Consider the following 25,472-nt stretch of genomic DNA (forward strand, 5'->3'; position numbering starts at 1 on the left):
GAGGTAGCTCCTGTTATGCATGTCATGAGCCTCCTACTGTTGGCCATGAACAATGCTTCTCTGCCTTCTCGTGCTCCTCGGCAGGTTACTCAAGCCTCCAACTGGAGGTCTGTCAGGAGACGACACTCGCCGACTTCGCTGTGCCCCGCAAAACAACATGTCAGTGTTTCCCCTCTCTAACAGCTAGAACCTAGCATAATTCTGTCTAGATGTTCAAGAGCCAAGACCAGGGAAAGAGCCATTTGTCTCAGGATACGTTTGGCTGTTTTAACACCTGTGACTTGATGAATCTCTTCACTCCTCAAATGTTCTACAAAGAAACTCATAATATACCACAAAGCACATGCTATTTGCTGCAGAATCTTCTGGAATTATTTGGAGCATTATTAACTAGTGAAATCTTGGCAGTAAATGTTTTCTGTACTGCCTGCAACAGTTAGAAGATATTGGGGCCATTGCTCCTTTTTAAACCTTTTTCAGACTTTGTATAATTTTGTTATGTCTTGCTTGAATGCCATGCCTGAGGTCACACCACTGGGAGTGAGTTCAGGACTCACCTCAGGACGTAAGGATCGCGCTCGTTTACTGACCAAGCCCATTTTCAGTTTTAGATCACACGATGACATTCTGACATTCTAGTGTTGAATTTCATGATACAGCCAAACCGATTAGATTAGCTATGACTGTAAGCCATCAAGGCCCAAAGGCAGTAAAGTAGCCCCTCCCCATCACCCATTCCTATACCCTCTGTGCAAGCTTTCATGAACACCACTCTCTCTTTTTTTGGCAGACTCTCACACAGTCAGCAAGTGCAAGGAGTGTTTGTGGATCCTTAGCCATCATGCTAAGGTTCTCCATCTCTTCTCTAATGACATAGAATATTTAGACGGCACAAAGAAGAGCCAGATTGCCCATTGCGAGGCCTCCATTTTGTCTGAGAGGAGTCCATTTTCTTCCCTCTGGTCCTCTGAGCACTAACATCACAGCACTGTCCTACTTATGGATATAGGGCACAAGCCACAAACACTCGTGGCTGTGTGGAGCCATACAATGAAGAGGAACAATATGCTTTTCTATATTACACAATATGGTGGTAATATCAAATCTCAAGTTCAGATTCTGGATGTCTGGTCACAGAAACAAACCATTCCTGGAAACAAACCATTCCTGGAGAGTACAATCTTTAGCAGACCGTAGTCTGCTGTAATTGACTGCCCTGTGGGGACCTGGATTCCAGTTTCTCCTCAGACAAAAATGGATGGAAATTACATGCTGTTATCTCTTGCTAAAGTTTAGCCATTTCTATTGTAACTCTGATCTTGAAAACCAGGGGAAAGGGGAACGCGACCAACCCTCTGGGTCCAGAAGCTTTGTGAGGCCCAGGTGCTGTTCAGCCAGGTTGAAGGCATTTTGCAGATTGTAGTGAGCGTTGGACTTCTTCAGCTTGTCAAAGTCGATCAGATCAGGTCTGTGTGTAAATGAGAGGTGTGTGTTAGAGAAAATGTGAGAGGTAAAGTAAGGAGAGTTAAAGAGTGAGAAAGAGAGAAAGAGAGAGTGAGATGAAGTACCTATAAATCAGACAACTACAGACAACTATAAATTAGCTGATTTACCTGTGTTTGTGAATAAGGGCATTGAAGGCCATGCCATCTCTCCAACTGGTGGTGAAATTGTGAATGTTGACATTTGGGTAGCTGAAAGACACACACACACACACAAATCACAGTTAAGAAGCAGACATGGGATAAGATATAAATGGAGGATCTACTGTATCTATCTTCAGGTTGGTTGAAATAATTCAAACCTGATTGAATGTGAACTATCCAGCAAGGTTACAAGTCACTTTTAACCAGGATAATAGATTTCAGTACCACAACTGGTATATACAGCTTATTTATACATTATATATATATGTATAAATAAGTTTTTTATGTCCTGGATAGTCCTTTCTGTGGTATTTATGTAAATAGATTAATTAAAGAAGCAAAGCCTGATTACTTGTTTGAACCTACACTGACGTGTGTGTGTGTGTGTGTGTGTGTGTACCCTGCAGTCTTCATCTGACACCACAGAAGCAGTGCATCCTTTGCAGACTTCTTCTCTTTGTTGTCCTCCGTCTCAACACTGATGTCCTGGATCTGTCACACATACACATCAGACCACCACTTACTCATATAAAAGTGTTTCCACCCCACACACACACACATCCATCATGATCTCTTACCACATTAGCTTCCATACAGACATATCACTCACCCACACTAACATGTTTGAGTAATTTGTGTTGAGTTTTTTTCTGCAGAGCTTATAATGTTATGTATCAACAGCTTAAAGCAAACTAAGATCCTGCTAATCCACACATTTTAATTACAAAGATATATGAAGCTTTTTTTTTATTTCAGCTGACCTGGAAGCGCAGGATGATGGTCCATATGAGGCCGAGCGTGAGGCGGTGGTTGCCATCGACGATGTCGTGCGATCCCATGTTCTCCAGGTGGACTCTCTGCTCTTTGAGGAACTGCAGGGCCTTGTCCACGTTCTCCAGACAGTGGATCCTCATACGGCCCTTTGTGGGTTTGGGCTGTGGAGAACAACAGCAACAAACGGCAGTCAAGCTTCAGGAACCTTGCCTCAATGTCCATAGTGAAACTTCACACCCCACCTCCTCTCTTCACTTCCTAACCCATTAGTAACGGAATCATGCCGGTTCTCTTTTGCCAGGCCTTACACTGATGTCCTGATGTCCTGTTCGAACTGCACGATATCCTTTGCTTTTGTCCATTTGCATGGGAAGGGTCATTATCTGTAATTTCACATAATTTCAGTAATAACCTGACTGACTGTGATGATTATCTTCAGAACCTTCTTGTGTTATGAAACCTCAGCTGATGGAGGAGGGTCTGCCAAACACTGGAAATGGAAGACTCTGCTATCTTAATGGGTGCGGCTGATGCTCTGGGTATGGGGGTCACCCACACCTGACCCCATGGGGTCAGTCAACTGGCCATCCCAGCTAACGAGCCAGAACATGGCAAGGCCCTGGGGTTTGCCAGCATCACTGTGTTGCCTCAGAAACCGTTCCCAGGCAACAGCCATGCAAACCCTACCAGGCTTCCCAGTCCACCTCTCTGTCAGGGGTGCTGTCCATCTCCCCACCCCTATGGTTCTTGTTCCTCTCCATTACTCCAGAGGGTTTGCCCCAGAAGCACCCTCGCCTGGTCCATGGCAGGAGGGGCTGCAGCCTGGTGTGAGGGTGGTTATGTCATGGTTGCCGTGGTCACCGCCCCAGCTGCTCCACCGTGCTCCGACTCCCTTTAATTCAGTTCACCTGTGTCTCATTTATCAGTGTAGTCAGTGGCGTGTCCTCCGAGACCTGTGCTTACTGCCAGGGCCTAGTTGCCTACTCGTCATCTCAACATCAATAATGCACAAAGATAGTAACTCATAAAGCAGTGGGCATAATGTCATTTACTATCTTTGTGCATTTTTGTCTGTACAGCTTGTATAATCGAGTCTTCCATCGGTGATACAACAAGCATCTTGCTTAAAACAGCTATCCATTAAAAAATGTCTTAAGTCTTAAAATTCAACAAGCTTTCCATAACAGTGTATAATCTGATGATAAAACACATTAGAAAACAGCCAGCATCTGCTTTTATTCCTGCTTCCAGTAACGATCCACTTTTCACTTCTGCAAGGTATTACCAAGTGTCCATTTCTGTTGTCTGGACAACTTGAGCGCGCTTCCTGCCATGCTGCTGTTCTTCTTGGCTCAGAGTCACGGTTATGCGACGCAACACCATCATCATCATCATCCCACCCCATCCATCAAGAACCTCAATATGGTTCACACAGCTCCTCTGTCCCTTCCCTCCTGTTGATGGAAAATGAGATCTTTGTATTCGCTTTCATAATTGCTTGGACTAGCCAAAAGAGGGGGCCAATAGGAGGGGGGGGGGCTGGCAGTGTTGTGGAGCTTCAGTAGTGACACAGAGGGGTCGTATTAATGTGGGCTGAAGTCAAAGCCACGGTCACGTCTTTCTCAGCCGGAGAGACACCCGGAAAGCTTTGGCGGAACACGGCTGGGCTCCTGGCATGTTCTGCTGGAAGTCAAAAGCTCCGGATGGCAGGGACGAGATGGAGCCTGTAATCCGTCTTAATTGAGTTTCGATTCTGGAGCTGCCAGTCCAGGCTGGTTGGAATGGATGGGGATTTGGAAAGCAACCAGGCCAGGTTCGCAGATAGTGTGTGGCTTCATGAGGAGATCTGCTCTATGTACAGAACTTTCAATTTTGATGTCAGAGGTATTTATTCACCAACAATCAAACCAGTCTACATCAAAACAGTCAACTGAGGAACATTCTTTAGAAAGTTCTTTTGGAAAGTTCATTAGTTTCAAAGTTCATTCAACACGCTCAAGAAACATACATTCCCCATGTATGGGAGCCACAAAACCTGTAACTCAAACCCAAATGGGTGCTGGTATCCAAGCCGGATGCCGGACCTCTTTTCAGCCACAGATCTCCATTAAACTGTCCTCTGATCTGAGACCAGTCCTTATAACTCGACATACCAGTCTCTCTCCAGACAGCACCTCCAGGAGCTTGATGAGCATGCGTCCATCCCTCAGGTCCATGTAGAGGTCTGTGATGCGGCAGGAGACGCGGGACAGGTGGGAGTTCACCCACTTGGTGAAGGTTTTCTTCTGCACCGCCTCCCGCTCATCTGCACAGACCAGACAGAGGAGTCAGAGGAGCAGTGGGGGGGGGGGGGGGGGGGGGTGCAGGTAACAGAAAAGGAACAAAAATAAATAAATCAGTTCAAGGTGATTGAGCAGTTGCTTACACGTGTGTCTTCACCATCCACTTTATTAGGTATGCCTGTTCATCTAAATCAACCAATTATACCAAAATATCTAAATCAACCAATCACATGGCAGCAACGTCATGCATTTAGACATGGTGACAGTGTCAAAATGACCTGCTGAGGTATAAACTGAGCATCAGAATAGGGAAGATTGAAATGTCTTTAAATGTAGCACGGTTGTTTGTGCAAGATGGGGTCGGTCTGAGTATCTCAGAAAGTGCTGATCTACTAAGAGTTCCATGAACAACCATGTCGATGGTTTACAGAGAATGGTGCAAAAAATAGTAAGTATCCAATGAAGCAGCAGCAGGACAGGCCACCAGGCACCGCTCCTGTCAGCCAATCAAAATTCAACAACAGAAGAATGGAAAAACATGCTTTGGACTGATGACTCTTGAATTTTGCTGATATTTGGACAGTAGGTTACAGAAATTGGAGTAAACAACATGAAAGCATGGATCCATCCTGCCTTGTATCAACAGGTCAGGCTGGTGGTGATGGTGCAATGGTGTGGGGGATATTTTCTTGGGTACCCTTAACACCATGTTTAAATGCCACAGCTTACCCGGAGTATACAATGTACCCATCTTCTGATGGCTACTTCTACCTGGATAACGCACCACATCAAAGCTCAAATATTCTCAAACTGAATGAATGAATGAACAAACTTTATTGGTCACACACATTGTACAAGTACAAGGCACGAAATATCGTGCCTCGTTTATAGGAGTTCATTATAATCAAATGGTCTCCACCGTCTCCAGATCAAAATCTAGTAGAGCATCTTTGTGATATGGAGGAACGTTTGTGTTTATGTGCAGCACACAAATCTGCCCCAACTGCATGATGTCAATTAATATTGAGCAAAATCTCTGAGGATCATTTCCAGCTCCTTGCTGAATCCATGACGCAAAGAATTAAGACAGTTCTGAAGGCAAAAGGGGTCCAACCCAGTACTGGCAAGGTGGACCTAATAAGAGGCTGGTGAGTGTGTGTTATCCACACTCCCCACTTTTCTCAAACACACACATGATAATCAAGTTTTATAAATCATTAATAGGCGCACGCGCACACACACACACACACACACACACACACACACACACACACACTCATTCATTCATTCATTCATGCAGCGCTCATGGCAGATGATATCTTGATGACCTGCATGACCTCACTGCTAAAAGTAATCTCATTGCTAAATGTTTATGCCTAAAGCTGAACTCATGCTACAGGATGTGGTCATATTTCTGAGAGCTGCATTACAAACTCACATTGTTCCTAAAACGTCATTCCACTTGCTTTTCGTCCACCATACTGCAGAGGAGAAGGGATACCAAACACTGCAGTTGTCCAGATGGGAATTGGCTTCCAGCAATTATGAAGCAGTCAAAGTCTGTTCAACAGTTGCAGGTCCCATCGCCTCTAAATGTTCTTTCCACAGCCTAGATGGAGAGTCTGGAGGTAGCGTTTCATTCTACAGGGTGGTAATAAATTGCACCACTTCTGTCTTACTGCCACAGGGAAATCCATCACCTTTACATCCACCCACACACCTACCAAACTCAACCCTGCCCACACACGCTTGCACACGTACTCGTGCACACACAGCTCGCATAATGCTCTCAACAGGCCTGTTGCCATAGAAATCAGGACAGAAGACTTCCAACATCCCCACAGAGGGCGGCACAGAGCCTTCCTCCGACAGATCTAATCGCGTGTACAAGCAGCACTTACCGCAACATCCAACCAGGGCTGGGTTTGGGAAGATGAACAAGTGCATGTCACCTGTGGTGAGCGACTGGCCCATATTAAGCTTGACCTCATGGATGTCAGAAAACATGAGCCTTTTGGGACGAGAACAAGTAAGACTGTCAGCTGTGCCCTCACTAGACACTACTTTAAACCCATTACCCATATTATTATGCACCCCTTACTGGTCTAGTTACAGCCGGTCATCTGTTGGCATGCATCATTTGACACCACCTATGCCATTCATTAATGTAGGATCACAGCCAACTGGCTACTCTTTGGACGACCAGTCATTCTCAACAGTAGCGATGCTGACTGCAGTGACGTGATTGTGGTTGTTGAACTGGGCTTTTTACACATGCCAGCGTCTGTGGGTCGAGAGCGTTCCGGCACCCAGAAAGAATCCTGCCAATAATCAAGAATGTAACCCTGCACACGCAGTCCGTGTGGGAGTTCAGACCGTATTAATCGTTTTGAGCGCAGTGCTGAGATACTGTACAGAGCCAGAGAATTATGTTCAAGAATGCCAAGCAATCTCCCACAATCAGGCACTCTTAAAAACAGCAGGGGTCCTTATCACTGCCACATCATAAAATGGCTGGATCCCGATCACAGAAACCTGCCTTTTCCTGTGCTCATTCATGAGCTTTAAACAAGGCTTGCGAGTCTGGGAAAAACTAAAACTACAGAACTGACACAGCTTGTTTTAAAGCAACCAATCTTTGATTTTTTGGTTTTTCCCCCCCTAAACACAATATTGCATATCCTCTATACATATTGCATTCATCTTAGGGAGGTAATCTGATATGATGGATCAGAAAGGCTGTGGTTCAAAGCCATGGGAAAGAGAAACATGCATTTCAAAAGTTTGTCAGGTTCAGCTAGGCAAATCAATACACAGTTAAGTGCCTGTGTGTATGGTGTGTGTGTGTGTAATTGAACACATCTTTTCCGTATGGGCAATTCAGACTTAAAAACACTGTATCTGAAGCCCAAGAACAGTGGCAGTGGCACAGATACAAATCATCTACAATAAATAAAATGTAATTACAAAACTATCATTAATTTTCATTAAGAACTTTATGACAGACAATGTAATGAAATTCATTATGTGGAATGATGTATAAATTTATAATACACTGCAGCAAATAGACAGAATTCTTGCACTTTCTAGGCTATTGCAGTTCTGTTGTACTTTAGATGTGACATAAGATACATGAAGGGGGCGGGCACAGCCAAGTAAAGTTATTGAGAACACTGATAGCAAGACAGTGTAATAGAAGACATGGGGCATGAATGAGGTTCATGAGGGCAGAAAGAGACAAGGGAGGCAAAGGGGTGGGGTCCAGGGCGAGGGTTACTTGGGCAAACGGCGTCATAACCACAAAGAATGTTGAAGAAAGACGCTAGTTATAACAAGTCAGTGCTCCTAGGATGAGGTATGGACATTTTGATGGCCATCCTCCAAATTTTATAATTAACCAGGTGACTGATGGGAAAAGTTTGGACAGAGGCGCTTGGCGGAGGAGCTGCTCGGTTTCCGGGTCAGTTTCAGTGCATGCAACACAGATGGTTTCAGAGCTATGGTCTGAAACAAACCTGATCCCATAGATGCGCTAGTGGCAGTGTCACGACGATGGCACAAGCAATAACAGGATCTGGTGAAATCAGAGCACTACCAGTCGTGTGGTTGCCAGTACAAACTGACATGCACGCTAAGGCAAGCCAACGGGAAGTCAGGTGTGAAACCAACGGAAAATAGCTGATCGGTATCTAGCATGGATGAGATCAATATGGTCCAGTGACTCTGGAGGGTATTTTGGGTTTTTGTTTTTTTAGATTCCAAAGTATCTGTAACAGTTTTGTAATAACAGCATGGATGCAGCTCTGTCTCTCACACACACACAATCAATTTACACAGGCATGCACATGCAGACACGTACATCACACACATACATATGCATGTGCACAAACAAAAAACCACACCCGGCCACCCACCTACACCACTAAACCCACACACACACACCCACCCACCCAACCCCACACTACAATAAACAAAGCAGTACTGACACCCACTCGTGCACACACGTATTTCTTTTTAAACATCATGAGCTAGTCGCAGTTTAATTCGTGGCCTTCAGAGCCTACAACACAGTGCATGTAATGGTTATGGTTCGTTTTTGTTAGATTCTCATTTGCTTCTGCAGCTCTCCTCAGCGTTCTTTCTGTTCGACGTCAAGGCAACGCTCATTACTGCGGTCCCAATAATGATGTCGTTCACAGGGAAGAGTAGGACAGCTCAAGGATCAAATTCGACTGGCGAAGGATCATGTGACGTTAAAAAGCCTTCGCGTATCTGCTGACTCTCCGAATGACTTCTGCTGCTCGGGTTAAAAACGGAGCGGCAGCGTGTCGGCCCCGGCTGATCGATACTGTTGAACGAGCAGGAGACTATTTCAAGCGCTGCATTTTAAAGTAGCTCTGCATGTCTGTGCCGGTCTGGGTCAATGACGAACCCATTAAACCAGCCGTTTCATTTTTACTTTGACCCCGACGGACTGGACGTTCAGGGTCTTTAGTACATTTAAGAATTACTACATTTCTGTCTCCATGCAAATGTCTTACTTTGACCCTCCTTATTGTAAAAGGGAGAAGATGAATTGCTAAACTGTAATTGGAGTGAGATGAGTGTGCATTTTTAAAGAGCTTTCACCAGACCAACAGATGGCTCTGAAGCTCTGAGAGCTTCCAAGTATGAAGAGAAGTCCGTTTCACAGTTAAAAATAAAATGCAAGCAGTAAACAGAGTTAACGAATAAGAAGTATAATACAACAGCCAAATCCATGCTATTCCATGTAACTTCAAAACATACAACTGAAATGCTAAGTTTGATCGCCCATGAAGACCCATGAAAGAGAATACTAGACATGCGTAGTAACTATTTGAGAAATAGAAACTGTTTACTTGCTATTATGTAGTAGTAGGACTTAACAAGGACTTATGCTTGCATACAAAAAGGGAGACGAGTGGTGTCATGGGACTAAGGGAATTCCACAGGGAAGACACACCCTAACTGGTGACCGCCTGTGTGTGTGTGTGTGTGTGTGTGTGTGTGTGTGTGTGTGTGTGTGTGTGTGTGTGTGTGTGTGTGTGTGTGTGTGTGATGACTATCGGTTAAATATAATAGTTGGGAACAGATACAGAGATGCAAACAAGAACAGAAATCAACAAAAATCACCTAAGAGGAAAAAAAATGTCTAAATTGATGTGTCCGTCTAAGCAATGACCCAGTAAGTACAGAAACTGGCTAGCCATCCCAAGCTGTTTACTCAGCGACACTTCAATGCCAAATATCCCGGCTTGTTGTCAACAAACAAAAGTTTAATTATAACTCCCATCTGGTCAACTAGATAGGGCACTGCTCTGAGCTGATCCATCAAGACGTCCCAAAGCAGGCAAACAGAAGTCTGTGTCGCAGGACCTTGTCAGTTTTAACAAAGCTCCATAAGCCGGAGAGGTGAGACGGATACAGTTCCCCTGCCCCTGACGGAAAGCTCAAAATTCTGATCGGCCATGATACCCCGGGGCTGCATTTCATGTTAAGACATGAGGGTGTGAACAATGTGCCTTTGTGTAAGTGCATGCGCGCACACTCCTATGTGCGTGCATGTGTGTGCGTGTATGTCCGACAGCTACGCCGCACATCCCCTGCACTCTACAAACGTCAGTAGTGTGTGGAGGGGACTCGGGACAGTGATTGTTGGATTGGGTATCGAGTGTCCTTTATAACGTCCTTGAAGACCCGGCAAACGGAGGTCACCAGATTTTTAGCGCTCACTGTCCGTCCCTGCAATCCTCCCAACGCCTTCTGAGCTGGACGGACAGGGAAGAAAGAGACATTGGGGCCAATGGAAATGTACAAGAGAAGCTGTCTGGGTTAAACACAAGACAGCACATACACAGCATTGGACCAAGAGCCGTCAAACACATTCGTATCATAACCCAGTGTGGAAGGCAGTGTAGTAATACATATTTATTTCCTGCTTAGAAAGTATTTAATAATGGAGCTGGTGAACCATAACCCTCAAGCTGGAGTGGTAGTGAAAGAAAAGAAACTACTGTTGCCCCGATGTTCTCAGAGCGCCATCACAGACACAGCGAGGCGCCCAGTAGTAACTGCAAGACTGCATGAACTTTTGTGGAGACTGCCATGAGAGTGAAAAGCTTTGATATACACTCACCTGGCCAGCCTGGCTGCAATAAAAATTTAGGCTATAACACAAAACCTAAAGCACCTTGAAGACAAATAACTCCAGTGCCTGGCAACAGGCCCTGCAACAAAGCTGCAATTACAACTCTTAAAATAAGCTCAAGCCTTAAGCAGTGAACATTATGAACGGCTAAAAGTTCTGCCTAATGCCAACATTTGACTGATGGCATACTTTGCTTTATCTTAATATTTGTTGCATCTCCATTATCTCGCGTGTTATCGTTTGTGAAAAGGCATAACTGGTGTTGCATTTTGTACACTGTTGCTTCAGTACTTTCAAGTGTAATTGCATAGTTCACCACATAGTTCACCACAGATTCACTTTCCTTGTAGCATATATCCCTACACTTGTTCACTTGGAATGTTTTTTTTTAACGGATAGGAATATAAATGCTTAAAATAATATCTACTTACAATTGCCACAAAAGCTAATCCAGAAAAAAGGCATTAAGAATATGTATGCATTATTCTCCTGTTCACTTGCTGTGTTAATCATTTCCAACAAGGCAAACACAGATAAGTTAAATGGATGACTGCTATCAGTTGTCAGTATTAGACATAGCATGGGTGATACCTTGCTATAAATCTCCCGTGGTAGAGACTGTTTATTGGTGTACGACATAAAAAACCTAATGCTCTCCATCAGAAAGTGATATGACATTTCCCTATAGAATTCACATGGTCTCCCCACCATGACTATTACCTCTGAACAGGTTCTAAACTTTGAAATTCAAAGCCATCAACAAGGCAAATGCAATTTCCCAGCCATGTTACGACTATAACTTTTAATTTCCTTCAGCAAGCAATTTAAATCAAAATCTGTGCAATCATTTGGAACAAGGGTTGCTCAAGATTTATATGCCAGTTATGTTTAATTAGAAGGCCACATGTTTGGGAAGGGGTGCCAGGAGAAGTAAACTGATACATCAGAGCAGAAAGTTCTGGGAGCGCAGCTCAAAGGCCTCATATGCTAGTCATTCCTGGTGTTGCTCTAAGGATGGAGGAGGACCTCCAAAACAAACACAACATTTTCTACTCAATCCAGACAACTTTCTAAACTGAAAAAAAAGGCTCAACTTCATTTCTACTGTCAGGTTTGTGAGAAAAAAAATCTTTGTGAAACTTCTGGCTGTTGTCTATAGTGACAGTCCAGGCTAACATTTGATCATAAGGATTACCAGAGTACCAGAGCAATTAGTAAAGGCTCTGATATTCTAGATTATAACCAACCAACCACATTGGTGTTCACATTGCTTGAAAGGCCAGAATAAGCTCCAAAGATTCCTCATTAATTTAAAGAATTCCCCAACCTTATTGGTACTGCCTATACAGTATTCATTCATGTGTCTAGATGGACATTTTCAGATTACAGGAACAGATTCACATTTTCACCAATGCTCATGCCAGACATTCTTTCGTATTCCCCACTTCCAGTGGCCACTCTCATCTTCACCTCCAAAATACAAAGGTCAACAAAAGGGGGAGGGGAGGAACTCAGCAAGGACTTCTTGTTTTAATTATAAGAGGGCCAGAGGGAAACATCTCACACCCGGTGACATCAGGCTTTGGGCATAGGCGCTATTTCAGGAGGGGTGGAACCCGCAGGCCTGAAGATTACTCTTCGTTACTCCGAACATCTGTCTTCAATAAGACGAAAATGAGACGGAGACGCACAACAGTATTAACTGTGAACCCAGTAGCTTTTACACAGCTACTGGCAAGGCCCAAAATACCCTGTATTCCTCTGCTGGGCTTGGCGTCTTCAGGTGCCACATGGTCAAGCATCACAGAGACTGGTCTTGCCACAGCAGGATCACTGGATCTGGACCATGTCACAAATCCAAACATGATTTGGCACAAAAATCAAGGCTCATAAAGATTACGGCCTCACAGGTGGCAATGCTGTACGGTTTGTGGAACATCCCATTCAATCAGCATGGATCATGGCAACCTCCATTCGCAACAAACACATAGTCTTCACACAGTATGCAATGGACTGGGGAGAATAGGAACACACAGAAGCAAGGCTCTTCTCTAATGACATGCGCTAATACCTTAGGACTGGGACACGGACCAAGCTTTCTCAGTCACTTACCCTGAGATTAACCAATGGCATAGCATAATTCAGTGTGCCTGCCTCAATTAACTGAGATGTATTAGATCAAATTCTGACTAAAATGTATTGCTTAGTAAATGTTCAAATCATGCATGCAAAAGGTGCTTAATGAACTTGGCAACCGGTCATGCACACCTGCAGTGAAAACATGTTAGTACGACATGCTCCCAATCTGTGTGTGCTGGCATATCCAGCACAGCTGCTAACACCAGTAGAGCGTGCTATGGATGTGGATATATTACTGTGGTATAAGTATACTTTCTAGAATTATCTGGCTATGTTGTATTGGAAAGTACATTTTTGTTAAGTTTATTTTATTATAATTTGAATGAAACTTTTTATTTAAATTGCAATCTTAAGACATACTAGTTTGGAAAAAAGGACAGATGAGAAAAACTACTTAAAAATACTTTCGTTTGTATTTTCTGTCATTTAAAATACATCTGACTGTTAAACATAAACATGTGCTAGCTTTCATTGAAAACTTCCTATCCATCAATATTTGCATTCATACATTTCTATTTTTGCAATTCACTCTCGTCATCTCCATCCATAACAATTGTTGATCTAAAGTGTTGGTCACATGAACAGTCTATGCCAAGACCAAGACACACACACACAACTTGTATGAACGAGACTGTCATGAGACCATCGTGAAACCTTTTGCTCTCTCATGGGTTCCCATTCACAGAACCAATCAGATTTCCGAAAGCTCATGCCCTGCAGCTCCAACAACCAATGGACTCCCAGCAAGCAGTCTTTGTTTCCTCTCCCCACAAGTGACTGGGAAACACAACACGGCTGTCGTCTCAGCTCATCGTCATTCTAAGCCACAGCCACTTTGCACTGGTCCTAGATCTGTGCATGCTGCAGACAGCTGGTAACAACATGCTGATATACTGGCCCACTGTGTAACAGATCCTGTGACCCTCCTGCTTTTGGGCCACTGTCCCTCCCCGGCCCGAAGTCAATCAAACTCTTTAGCACTGTGTATCTCCAGTAGCATTTTGCCAAGAACCGGACCAAGAGCTCGTCTTTCTTGCAGTAGTTCCCAGACAGCATGGGCGAGCCAAGAGGGGAAACAGGAGGTCATTCAGCTGCCTAGCAGCAGGTCGCTGCCGGGCGCCCCCGAGCCGATCCGGACAGAATCGCCTCTTTAATGGACACTTCCTCACCACTACCCCAGGCCCTCCTGCCTGGCTTGGCTTTGTGTAGTGACCAGTGAGAATGACGAAAGTTCTTGTCCAGTTCTGGTAATATTAGTTCCTCCACAAACCGGAGGAACACCACCTGCTGTGGCTGCTATAGCCTGCGGCTTGGGCCGTTAACACTAACCCAAGCAGCTAATGGCATCGCCGCTCGCAGCGATGCAGATGAAGGCACAGGAAAATTGCCAATGAGCCGTTTAACCACACATGACCATGAGATAAGGAACAGGCATTCATTCCTTAAAAACCATAGCTTACAGACTCTCATCTGTTCTGCTGACAACACATTGGCTTTACTCTTTGTGTGACATTTTGGGTAATTCTCACTAATTGTCTGGTTTTCACAGGATTGAGCTGAAAATTTTACTAAATATCTGAGAAACCCAAAGGGTAATTAGCAACATGCATTCATGTAAATATTTGTTGTTGAATGCTTTATAGCAATCAAATTAATAAACATGAATACAAATGTCAACGTTTGAATCTCCTGGCCAATTTAAAGTGACAAATCAGGTGACAGACTTGTTCAAATAATTCTATTAAACAGTTCCAACATAGTGAGGATATCACAATAGGCAATTCAGCACATAATCCTTTAACTTCCTGAACATGTGTAACCTGAACAGAGTCACAGAGACTACAGATACAGTCACCAGTGTGCACTGGAGTGACATGGGTTTGCTGGAAGCTTGATGCTCATGAAATTTTTGTAGCTCTTGGATCACCTCCACAACTCTTCTTTAACCGCATTCAGTTTAAGTTTATAGATACACATCAACCCCAATTTTTTCTAAAAATTTTCGTTGGAATTTTATGCTTGAAACCACTTGGACCAACATATTTCACATCAGTGACCAAGAACAGATTGGGTAGTTTTAATAATACATCAGCACATGTGCATTAATAAATATTAGAACTATGATTAATACACGAGTACTAAAACTATTACTCAGTCTCCTAACAATTCCATGAGGATGGAAATCGATGGCTTAATGCATTAACTGAAGGAAATTAAACACACAGCCTTACCAAGCAAAGTACCGGCTTGTTTGAGCAGACAAAGAGTCTATTGTTGGCCATCACAACAGTTCGAGAGGGAGAGAGAGAGAAGAGAAAGGGAGAGAGACTGGAGAAGTAGTAGTGTAAATAATGCAAGGAGGGACGTAGTTTGTAGCTTGTCATTCATAGCCGTAGAGTACTTTAACCTGCGACGTGCTAGTAGTTCCAAGTTAAAATAGGAGTTGTGGATGAAAGCACACTAAAGGGGTCCACAGGGGGCCGTGGCAAAACAAGTGACACTAATGAATCTACACTCAGGTGTGAGTGCAGCATTGACCATCTCAGCCAAGCAGCTAAACATGGACCTCCCATCTCCTTCTGAACTTCTGTCCTCTCCATCGCTCGCCTGGCCCTGAACTCACCAGACACTCTCGTTACAGTTTGATCTGACTATCGTCTCACTGAATTCTTCAAATCTTCTTCATATCTACGCTTTTGTCTATTTCTCTAATATTCTCTTATAGCTTCTTAATTCTGTCATGCATCACATCACAGAGAGCTTCTTTGATTGGCCCAATTCTTGCAAAACTTTACAGGACGTCCCATACTGTCCAAAGCCCGGTGTGTGTGTGTGTGTGTGTGTGTGTGTGTGTGTGTGTGTGTGTGTGTGTGTGTGTATGTATGTATATGTCCATCAGTTCGAGAGATTAAGGGAGACAAAGACGAAAGAATATCTGTTTCTGTCCTAAATTACAATCTGAAAAACTGGTTGCCACCCATATCATTATGTACTTCCTGTTCCAAACTCCCATGGATTTTACTACTTGCAACACATTTTACTACTTGCAACAAACAGCGCCATGGCATATGTAGAACACTATAAAGACAAGAATGTTTTATGATGGTATGTTCACCAAATGTGCTCGCTGTCGTACGGTTTCCATGGTTACTTCGCAAATACACAAATACAGTTTAAAGTAGTCTAGCGGACCGCCTAGATGCTGCGGTGTACAAAACACCAATTGTGAACTTCTCACATATACACAATACACTGCATGCATTCGGGCTCAGACAACAGCGTGCCCGGTTTCCTCGGTTGTCCGTCAAAGGTTTCCTTCATTTTCAAACACGAGCTCGCGAACAGCATGACACTACAGCTGCACGCGCTGGACAGCGCGGATGAAAATGCTTTAATCGCGATTGCCTTGCTGCGTCTGACCATTGCACTCTGAGACCATCTTTATGTGAAAGCCTGAAGTCTGTCCCGCGTAATTTTGACCATAACTGTCGTTTGTTGTTTCGGGAGTTTGCCATCTTATATCAAAACACCAACAACACTCACGTGGGACGGCAGAGATTGTTTAGGTTGTTCGCGGCACACAACCAATAAAATAGAATGTGTTTGTACTTGTTATTATATTGCAGCTTTTTAGTTTATATACAATATTATCATTGCAATATTTTGCAATAAGGATTAGCACTGTACGTTTGTTATTGTCTGAAAGCTCTCTGCTTTGTTGTCACTGCCGAGACAATCAGAGGGGTCGAACTCTACACGGAGGAAAGTGGGTGTACTGAGCGGGATGGTTCTTAAACGTATCAGTAAAGCGTGGGGGCTCCTCGTGGGGACCGGGCAGACAATATGAGAAGACAACGCTGAGAAGCAGACGCACTCGAATAACCTTACGTGCGCGAGCGCACCATCGCTGGTGGGCGCACATGAACTAATGAGCACGCGCAAGTACACACGTTCGCGGAGCCACCGAAAACCCTTTCCTGCTTTCTCATTAATTTTTCATAGTACTCCGAGTTTCCTCTGTCAGGTCTTCCTGGTCCAAGTGCTCCCTGTGTTCTGTTCTGCTCTCATTCAGTGTTTAGCGCTGCACCGGCAACTCTTCAGTACATCAGTCCATGTCTGAGGTTGCCCACTGTGACCCAGGCTGCTTACCTTGCAGTTGCTTAAAACGACCTTCCAGCTGGTTGTAGTTGAAGGCTGCCCCGCTGTAGCCAGGCACAGGACTAGTTACGGGAGCAGGGCCTGCACCTGGGGATGAGGGCCCCAGCCCTGGAGACAGGGGTCCTAGGTGCCCAGCCCCCATGTGTCCAGGAGACAAGGGTCCAGGAGACAGGGGTCCAGGCATGCTGGTAGCCCTGTGCAGCTCCATCTATCTGCTATCAAGTACCACCTCCCCTCTGCAGCTCCCCCTGAGAAGAAGCACCAGATTTGAGAGGGCCCAGGGGTCCAAGTTGCTCTCCTAGATCTGTGACAGCTAAAACAACATGATTTCTTCCTTTCTACTGCCTTCTTTCCAGACTATTTTCTATTCGCCACACATCCTCAGTGACCAGAAGCCCAGAGACCCTCAAACTGAAAGTGAGAGAGCAAGGGAGAGAGTCAGAGAGAGAGGGAGAGAGAGAGAGAGAGAAAGCGTTTGCAGTGGAGTCCTTGCACTGCGAACACATTGCACACACAGAGCACACCTTTCACAAACCTAAGGAGGAGGGAGGGGCGGCGCCTGTGGCTCGGAATTCTCCCAGCCAGCCAGTCAGGGCCCATGTGTACCACGCCGATGTCAGTATCTCATTAGCATAAAGAGAAGTGGGAGGGAGCACAGAGCAGGAGGTGGTGGGCTGCACCACTCTGTTACTGAGGGAGGGGGTGAAGCAAGCAGGATGCTCTTCAGTGCCAAACACAGCTGTGATTCCCAACTGAGACAAAAATAAATTTTGATATTTGACAGCAGGAAATGTTTATATGTTGATAGAAAAAGCTTTTGTAACCACATCCTTTATGAGGCCATGGAATGGAAGCACCCTGCCTTCTCCCTACTGGACCAGAGTGTGTGGGCCAGACAAAAATGCTTTTGAGTGTTGGAACAAAGCGGGGGAATTAGCTTAGCTCGAATACTGCACACAGCTCTCAACACAACAGCCCACACTGTGCTCCACTGCACTTTTCATAGAAATGTATAACCCCTCATTTTTTATCTAGCTCACTAAAATAACAATTCTTCACTCCTGCACAAAACTCTCATTATCTGACTAGGGCCTTCTTTATTTTTAACCTTATTGTTACTTTTACTTCTACCATTGTTTACTGTTGTGGTTTATTTTGTTTTTCATCTTTATTGTGTGATCTTATTGTTATATATATTTATACACAAGATATATCTGACTTGATAACAATTACATTATTATAATATTTATATTAATAATAACAATAAAATTTATATATACATGTTTAAAATGGGATATTATTAGCCCCTTTAATGCACAAAATGCAGCTGTGTTTATTTTGTATTTTTTTCTATTATAATAATAATCATGTTTCTTCAAATCTCAGTGCAAGTCCAAAATACATTTTAAAAAGTCTATTGCAGTTTAGATTGCCGATGCAGAGTGGAAACCATGCAAAACCCTTGACCCAAAAAAAGCCCAGTGAACAGAGAACAGTCTTCAACCTCTCAAGGCTGCATTCTGCTTCACCTTTTTGGCTCGGTAATAATAAAATAATACAATTTTTAAATGCGAACAAATACTGTGTGTTCCAAAATGAAAGCACACAAAAAGGCATGTGGAGGATTTAGTCAAAGCAACCATTTAGTCAAACCCTGTGTGAAAACCTCGCCATGACCTCTGGGCCAGACTTCCTCCTGAACACCTAGACTAAGATGCTGATGTTGCGTTGTCAGGATGAAATGGAAGACGTGGGTATAAAAAGCACTGGGTATCCAACCAGTGTGGCAAAAATCATGAGCACATATGCACAATGATGCACCTACATCCTCACACGTGTGCACACACACACACACACACACACACACACACACACACACACACACACACAGCGCGCTCAAACATCAGTGACATCGATTCTGTTGATAACAGCTGCTCTAGTGCCAGACTGTCATGCCATACAGAAAAGCACTTGCAGGATGAGGAACTAAACAGCTATGTCAAAGTTTCGGCCTGCGAGATCATTTCAGTTGTTACTGGGTATGACTTACACTTTAGAGTTGAGATTCCTATAAGACACATTACAAGCTCTTTGTTTTCAAAGATTTAAGTGAATAAAGAGCCAAACAACAACGATGACAACAGCAGCAACATCCACAACAGAACAGCTAGCTTTTCTTTCCAAAGTTTCTCCCAAGTACTTGGCTTCACAATCATCAGTTAAGAATAAACAATGCATTATCAATGTCATTACTTATGCACATACTCTCCAATACTCCAGTAAGTTTTTTACATCTCCCCAAAACTCCTTATTGTGTCTTTTACATTAATTACTAAAGGGAACATGGAGAGGTAAGAGAGGGTAAGGCCATATTTGTCAACCTCTATTGTCTTTTTCGTGTGTGTTACACCTTATAACATCTCTTACACATTTGCTCTCTGTTCAGAGCTATGAGGGGGAGACTAAAAGGAGAGGAATCCATATGGTTTTGGTCACAAAACCTGAGGAATGCCAGCTGTGATATCAGTGGACTTTGTCAACATAGCTGTCATTCAAGAAGGAATACAAACTTGGGGCTAAAAACAAGGATTCACACTGGCATAGCACTCTCGGCTTACCTCAGCAAAGACGTTCAAAAGCACTTACCTCATCATTTGTCAGATTTTGAGATAAGCATCTGAAATGTCGGACGTTTATGATGAAATGGCGATTTATTAGTAGGTTCAGTACCTGTACTAGCTGCACTAGCTTATCAAATTCCATACTTAATTAGCTTTGTTAAACATCACCCTTCACATGTATCAGATTCCTTTATGTAGCAACATATTTATTAATGATCTTTTTAATATACGGCCTCTATCTCAAGAGCAGGGCACCTTGGCACACTCAGTGACTTAAAAAAAAAACACACTACATAGAAGACTTCCACTTTGGCCCACTCTGCCCAAAATGTGACCATCCATCACAAACTTGACACCATCTAGGAGAATTTCACACCATGTTGAAGCTGTATGCAGCCATACCCAAGGAAGAGAGTCATTCATCCCTCAGGCCCTACGTGGTGCTAAACAGGGCTACAGCAAAGGAATCGCAACACCCTCCAGCTGAGCCAAAAATGGTCCACCACCAAAAATGTCCCAGATAAGGGGATGAGGAGGATCTTTAAGGTGAAACAGCAGATCGATGTATGGGATGGACAGGGCTCTCAGCGAGGCAAGACTGGATTTAATTATTCAAAACACCTCGGCTGGCCCTGGAGAATGTGTCGATGACTTCCAGGAGTGACGCTAGAGTGGTTGGAGGCTGGCGGGCTGACTGCTCCTCTGAGCTGCGCTGCCCTGGTTTACCAGAAGCCCCACAGAAATACCATGCAAGGACTTGTCAGATCAATCTGTCTGATGCGGAGACCCAGCTACATAGAGGTTTTCACATTACACTAAAACACCATCTCACGTACACTTAAAAATTTGCACCCACTGCCACCATGTGTAAGATTACATAAAATGAATTGAATATTACGCATACATTTGTAGTGGAAATTAAACTAGGAGTCTGATACTCCCACAAAGTTAAAGATTTCATGCACATGGACTAAAAGCTGTTTACATTCACACTGGCTAGGAATGGTCAACCTTTTGAAGTGCTGAATGTGTACACAATGTTAAAATTCACAGGACACTAAAAGCTAAAATGGCATTAGGTCACAGAAACGTGACAAGACAGCACATGTGATATCAATGTGATCAAGCCTCAAGTGCTAATCTCAAATATGGATAAAATGATGGTTAAGAAGAAAGAAAAACACAAAAAGCAAGATTAAAAATAAAAAGATGGACAAAACAGCCATAGCTGATGTTAAAATGGGCCTACCCAAAACCAGAACAACAAAACAACCTGGCAATTAAATAACCAAGCTCAAGGTAACAATGCGAAGTACAAGGTAACACTTGTTTTTTTGTACATGTTAAAACAATAGCATGTCATGCCGCACGGCAGTGAAAGGCTCTGTCAGTCTGAGGTGAGCCACGAAGCTACAGTAACTCCTGCATATTTAAGAAGGATGTGAATTATTCAGCTTCCTGAATGGAACCTGAGTGTTTTGGCCTACTATCCTGTGAGTTGATGTACATAAGTGGCACTGCAGGAACATGGATGGAACTCCAGCAAACATGCTGACCAAGGCCCCCAAAAAAATCAGGGGGAGAAGATCCCTTTTGGAAATACAACTTGAAATATCTCTATAGACTTTGGAACAAGCTCGAAAACTAAATCAAATCAAATCAAATATATTTGTATAGCGCTTTTCACAACACATGTCACAAAGCGCTTTACAGGATTTACAAGGTTAACAATACTATGGGTCCAAATCCCTAATGAGCAAGCCAAAGGCGACAGTGGCAAGGAATAACTCCCTAGATGGTGGGGAATAGGAAGAAACCTTGGGAGGACCAAGACTCAAACAGACACTAACAGAACAGTACAGAAACAGACACTAACATAACAGTACAGAAACAGACACTAACAGAACAGTACAGCCCAAGGGACACATGCGACCCAAATAAAGACTACATAAGACCTAAATAACAGCTTAAATTCTTAACAAACTGAAATAAATATACATAAACTTTTGAGATGTGTGTAAATCATATAGTCATGGATTATTACCAAGTGTTAAGGGATACAAAAATGTGTATTGGCATCATAACTTGTCAGAATATTCATTATATTTATAATAAATCAGTTTGATTTTAAATAAATGTTATTATGTAGTTGTCTTACTCAGGATAGAATGTAAATTAGTATGGAAAAGAAGTAATGCTACCTTGAGTACGCTCAAAAAATGTTTACAAAATGCTTCCTTAACTAGGAGTAGTTAATCAGCATTAGATTCTTACAAATCATCTTATCCCAGTCAGTAGCTGCCTCAGCTGGGCACTCCCATTGCATATTACACCCAGATTTACTTAAGCACCATGAAAGGCTCATGATGTACACCAGGGTTTGACAGTTGGTCTTTTTTCCCCCCTCTGGTGAACTTTGCTCACCTGCGAGCGCCTTGATCCGGGAGCGCTCGAACAGCCGAGCAGAGCTGTTCTCGTTGTCCCATTCCTCGGCATCCCAGCGGTTGTTGACGTCGGTGTACTGCTGTTGGATCTCCATGTGTTCGTAATCGGCGGCTACTGATGTCATGTTCAGCCCTCACAGCTTGTGCCTCGTCATCAGCCCCTTTTCACGAAGCCTTGTAGGAAAAGAGATGGAAACAAGGGAAATAACAGTCAATGAAAGACAAGTGGCTTAAGATATGGTAGAAAAATACTAATAATCTGCATTATTCTGCAGATTATTATTCTGTGATTATAGTCATGTCTGTATAATACCAATAAAATGCTCATGTTACAGGACTGCATAAAGTTTGATTGGAAAGGTCTATTTATTCGTTCCCTTAAACCCATCCTAAATTCTCAACCAGCGGCTGAAACGGAGAAATATTCTTTGAGCACCATCTGTTGGAAAGAAAGAACTACAGCAGGAACACATAAGGTCATTATTGTGTTTTAGCACCATCTACATGCCAGAAGCCATTCAAAGGGCTCAGTGCCATTTCATCACTGAAATAACCATTAACTGCTCATCATGCACTTGACATGGTTTCACAATTAAGTAACTAAGACCGGGGACATCTTTTGTACTCTGCTAAAAAAAAAAAAAAAAAAAAAACAACGATGCTTGACCTAAATGGTGATTACTACACTTCCGGTCAAGAACGTTTCTTACGATGACAAGTTTGTCTGTTTAGCATCATGTACTGCGGGCCTCAGCAGAGCTATAGCAGGCAGGGTGGGGCACAGCAGCTAGGGAGCTCAACAGATGCACCGTGGTGCCAAACACCGGCTGTCAGCATGCTGCCTCTGCAGTAGCTGCTACCGCATAGAGCTGACTGATAGCACACACACACACACACACACACACACGGACAGTTTCTTACAGAAGCACACTGTCACAAACACACACTAGGGCAAAACAATACACAGAGCAAGCACACAGACAAAGGGCGACGAAACCCACAGAGGGTCAGTGCGTGTAAACAAGGGGAAAAATGTCACTCGCTATCGCTCAGTAATCATGAATGGTCATGCGTGAGTTTGCAGTGTTTGGCTAGTCATTTTGATTATACTGAAAATCCTACAAGACAATTCCGGGAAGCACCTTGAACTGAGAGGTTAAGGGCATACCAGAATAATATAGGCATCAGCGACATATGAGCCTGTGACCATGAGAGAGAGAGTGAGAGCACAAGAGAGAGAGAGAGAGAGAGAGAGAGAGAGAGAATGAAATGGAGACAGTGAAAAAATGGGGGGAGAGAGAGGCAGTGACAGAGAAGGAAATTGAGAGTGAAAAAATGGAGAGAGAGGCAAAGAGAGAGGGAGAGCAAGAGAGATCTAGGAGAGGTATTTTTAGCTGGTGCAGTGGCAGAGGGTGAATACTGATGCTGCAGTGCAGGACAGGACAGCAGAGGGAGTAGATGGAGGAGAGGAGAGAAAACCTGCCCTCTTACAAAGATATGCATCACACACACACACACACACACACACACACACACACACACACACACACACACACACACACGCATACAAGTGTGCACACACACACACATCTACGCACATGCACACACCAGGACACAAAATAGAAAAGAATTAGACGGCCACCCAAAAGGACAGATCTTTGGCAGAGCTTAAAAACCACAGCCAAGTCTTCTTCTGTCAGCTGGCGTGAACGTATAGTATCCCAACACTGCCATTGGCGCAGAGAGAAAAATGACCGAGGAGGCCACAAGGCAAGACGACATACTTAATGTCGCACTGGATGTGATGAGATCAGCAGTACTGGTACATTACAGAGAGAGATAGAGATAGAGAGAGAGATTCATTAACCTCTCTCTCTCTCTCTCTCTCTCTCTCTCTCTCTCTCTCTCCCTCCCTCCCTCCCTCTCTCCCTCCCTCCCTCCCTCTCTCCCTCCCTCTCTCTCTCTCTCCCTCCCTCCCTCCCTCTCTCCCTCCCTCCCTCCCTCTCTCTCTCAGTCCAGTAATTTAGCTTGATATTGAAAAAGCATAATTGAACTTGCATGCAACTCCCATTAGAGCTTATGTTTAGCTTTGGCAAAAAAGGCAATACATTTGAAATACTGGATTAATATAATTCTCTGTACCATCACGTGTATTGTATCCTATATACCTTTTCTCATACAAAAAAATGTATTCTTCGTTTTAAAAGATTACACACTTCCTCAAATCTGTCTTTCGCACACATGCATGCACACCCACCCACGCATCACTACAGCAAATTTGAATACAGCAAATTCTTAGGCCGTCACTACAGATCACCATGGATACAAACAGCTTGAGGTCTTTAGCAGGAGTGAAAGCAGTAGTTTGGCAAAGCTCTGCAAACCGATCCATTCCGAGGATGCAAAAGAATCAGCTATCTGTCCTTGAAATAACGACACACTACGGCTCCCTAAAATTAGCAAAGAATATCACATTTATCATCATGGAGCCATTATAGGAACCATTTCAAATGGACTAGGCAGTGTGACCAGGCTAACTGAGGAACAGTGAGTGCACAATGATGAAGTGAAATTATTTTTGCAGAGGACGTACTGTCATGTTCATTAAAAGTTGTACAATACAGACAAGAAAGATATTGCGATTAAATTACCGATTGGAACTGCAAGTCATCTTGCAATGTGTTAAACACAGTAGTAAACCCTTAATGGGATAGTCAATGACTGCATTACAATGCTTTTAATTGCCTACATTATTAATGCCTATATCACATAAGTGCAGTGAGTCATGAAAGCACTCATGGAACAATCTACACGCAGATTCATCACAATAACAATGAAGAAATATACAGTTTCATCCCAATTCTGACAGACTTGCAAAATGAGAACAATAAATGGAAAAAGAAATAAATGTGACTAGATTTTAAAAGGCTAGATTTCAAGCATCTGGCTTGAAAATCAGGCATTGAGATATAACCTGTCGCACGCCAACCTGCAATGGCGGACATATAATCTGGTCTGGAAAAACCCTTGCCTCAAACACAACTCTCTCCAACACTGCCGTAAATGAACCAAAAGTTGCAATGCAGCGTACAGCAGAGACTGTTAAATGCTGGATGGTCTGATGAGTGTGGCACTCGGCCATAACTGCCAAGAAATGCAAACAATTACCGGGTGCTGTGATTGTTTCAAGAAACGTAGTCAACATTTTGAACATTCTCAGACCTCAATAAATATCCCCA

At 43.5% G+C, this 25,472-nt stretch overlaps 1 protein-coding gene across 3 annotated transcripts in view; it reads right to left on the reverse strand.

The window, feature by feature from the left end:
- Positions 1-25,472, reverse strand: part of LOC143491601 (spectrin beta chain, non-erythrocytic 1-like) — a 61,817-nt gene that overhangs the window by 24,013 nt on the left and 12,332 nt on the right. For 2 of the 3 annotated variants that reach the window (XM_076990775.1, XM_076990774.1), the window contains exons 2-7: positions 22,214-22,407; positions 4,574-4,725; positions 2,408-2,581; positions 2,047-2,138; positions 1,614-1,694; positions 1,353-1,468 (exon numbers count right to left, since the gene is read on the reverse strand). In XM_076990775.1, the coding sequence (XP_076846890.1) occupies positions 1,353-1,468; positions 1,614-1,694; positions 2,047-2,138; positions 2,408-2,581; positions 4,574-4,725; positions 22,214-22,358 (760 nt within the window). In that variant the 5' untranslated portion in view covers positions 22,359-22,407. Of the gene's footprint in view, positions 1-1,352; positions 1,469-1,613; positions 1,695-2,046; positions 2,139-2,407; positions 2,582-4,573; positions 4,726-17,159; positions 17,674-22,213; positions 22,408-25,472 lie in introns of those variants that run through there. The other variant, XM_076990772.1, reaches the window with a different exon arrangement.

The sequence above is a fragment of the Brachyhypopomus gauderio genome, unplaced genomic scaffold (assembly GCF_052324685.1).
Source record: "Brachyhypopomus gauderio isolate BG-103 unplaced genomic scaffold, BGAUD_0.2 sc77, whole genome shotgun sequence".
Classification (NCBI taxonomy): domain Eukaryota; kingdom Metazoa; phylum Chordata; class Actinopteri; order Gymnotiformes; family Hypopomidae; genus Brachyhypopomus; species Brachyhypopomus gauderio.